The 266-nt window shown below is 57.5% G+C and overlaps 1 protein-coding gene across 3 annotated transcripts in view; it reads right to left on the minus strand.

Annotated features, from left to right (window-relative positions):
- Positions 1 to 266, minus strand: part of CELF3 (CUGBP, Elav-like family member 3) — a 13955-nt gene that overhangs the window by 5630 nt on the left and 8059 nt on the right. For all 3 annotated transcript variants that reach the window (XM_014528673.1, XM_014528672.1, XM_005880616.2), the window contains exon 5: positions 252 to 266. This exon is cut by the window's right edge and continues 92 nt beyond it. In XM_014528673.1, coding sequence (XP_014384159.1) covers positions 252 to 266 — 15 coding nt within the window. The remainder of the gene's footprint in view (positions 1 to 251) is intronic.

Raw genomic sequence — 266 nt, forward strand, 5'->3', positions numbered from 1 at the left:
GTGGAGCCTCTAAGCCAACGTCCTGAGGCCCAGCCAGTGCGGGTGGGGGATGAAGAGGCTGAGGGATGGTGGAGGTAGGAGAGGCGGCATTTGGACTGAAGAGGAGGGACAGGGACGAGAGACAAAGGGCAGGGAGATGCTATTTGAAATGTGAAGGTGTCCCTAACAAGTTCGGTTCTTCTGCCAGAAAATTCTTTCCCAATAAATGCAAAGACCCTGTCAGGAATGGCCTGGCCCCTCCGAGCCAGGGCTGGCCGTGGGCGAGG

This window comes from Myotis brandtii, unplaced genomic scaffold (genome assembly GCF_000412655.1).
Source record: "Myotis brandtii unplaced genomic scaffold, ASM41265v1 scaffold643, whole genome shotgun sequence".
NCBI lineage: Eukaryota > Metazoa > Chordata > Mammalia > Chiroptera > Vespertilionidae > Myotis > Myotis brandtii.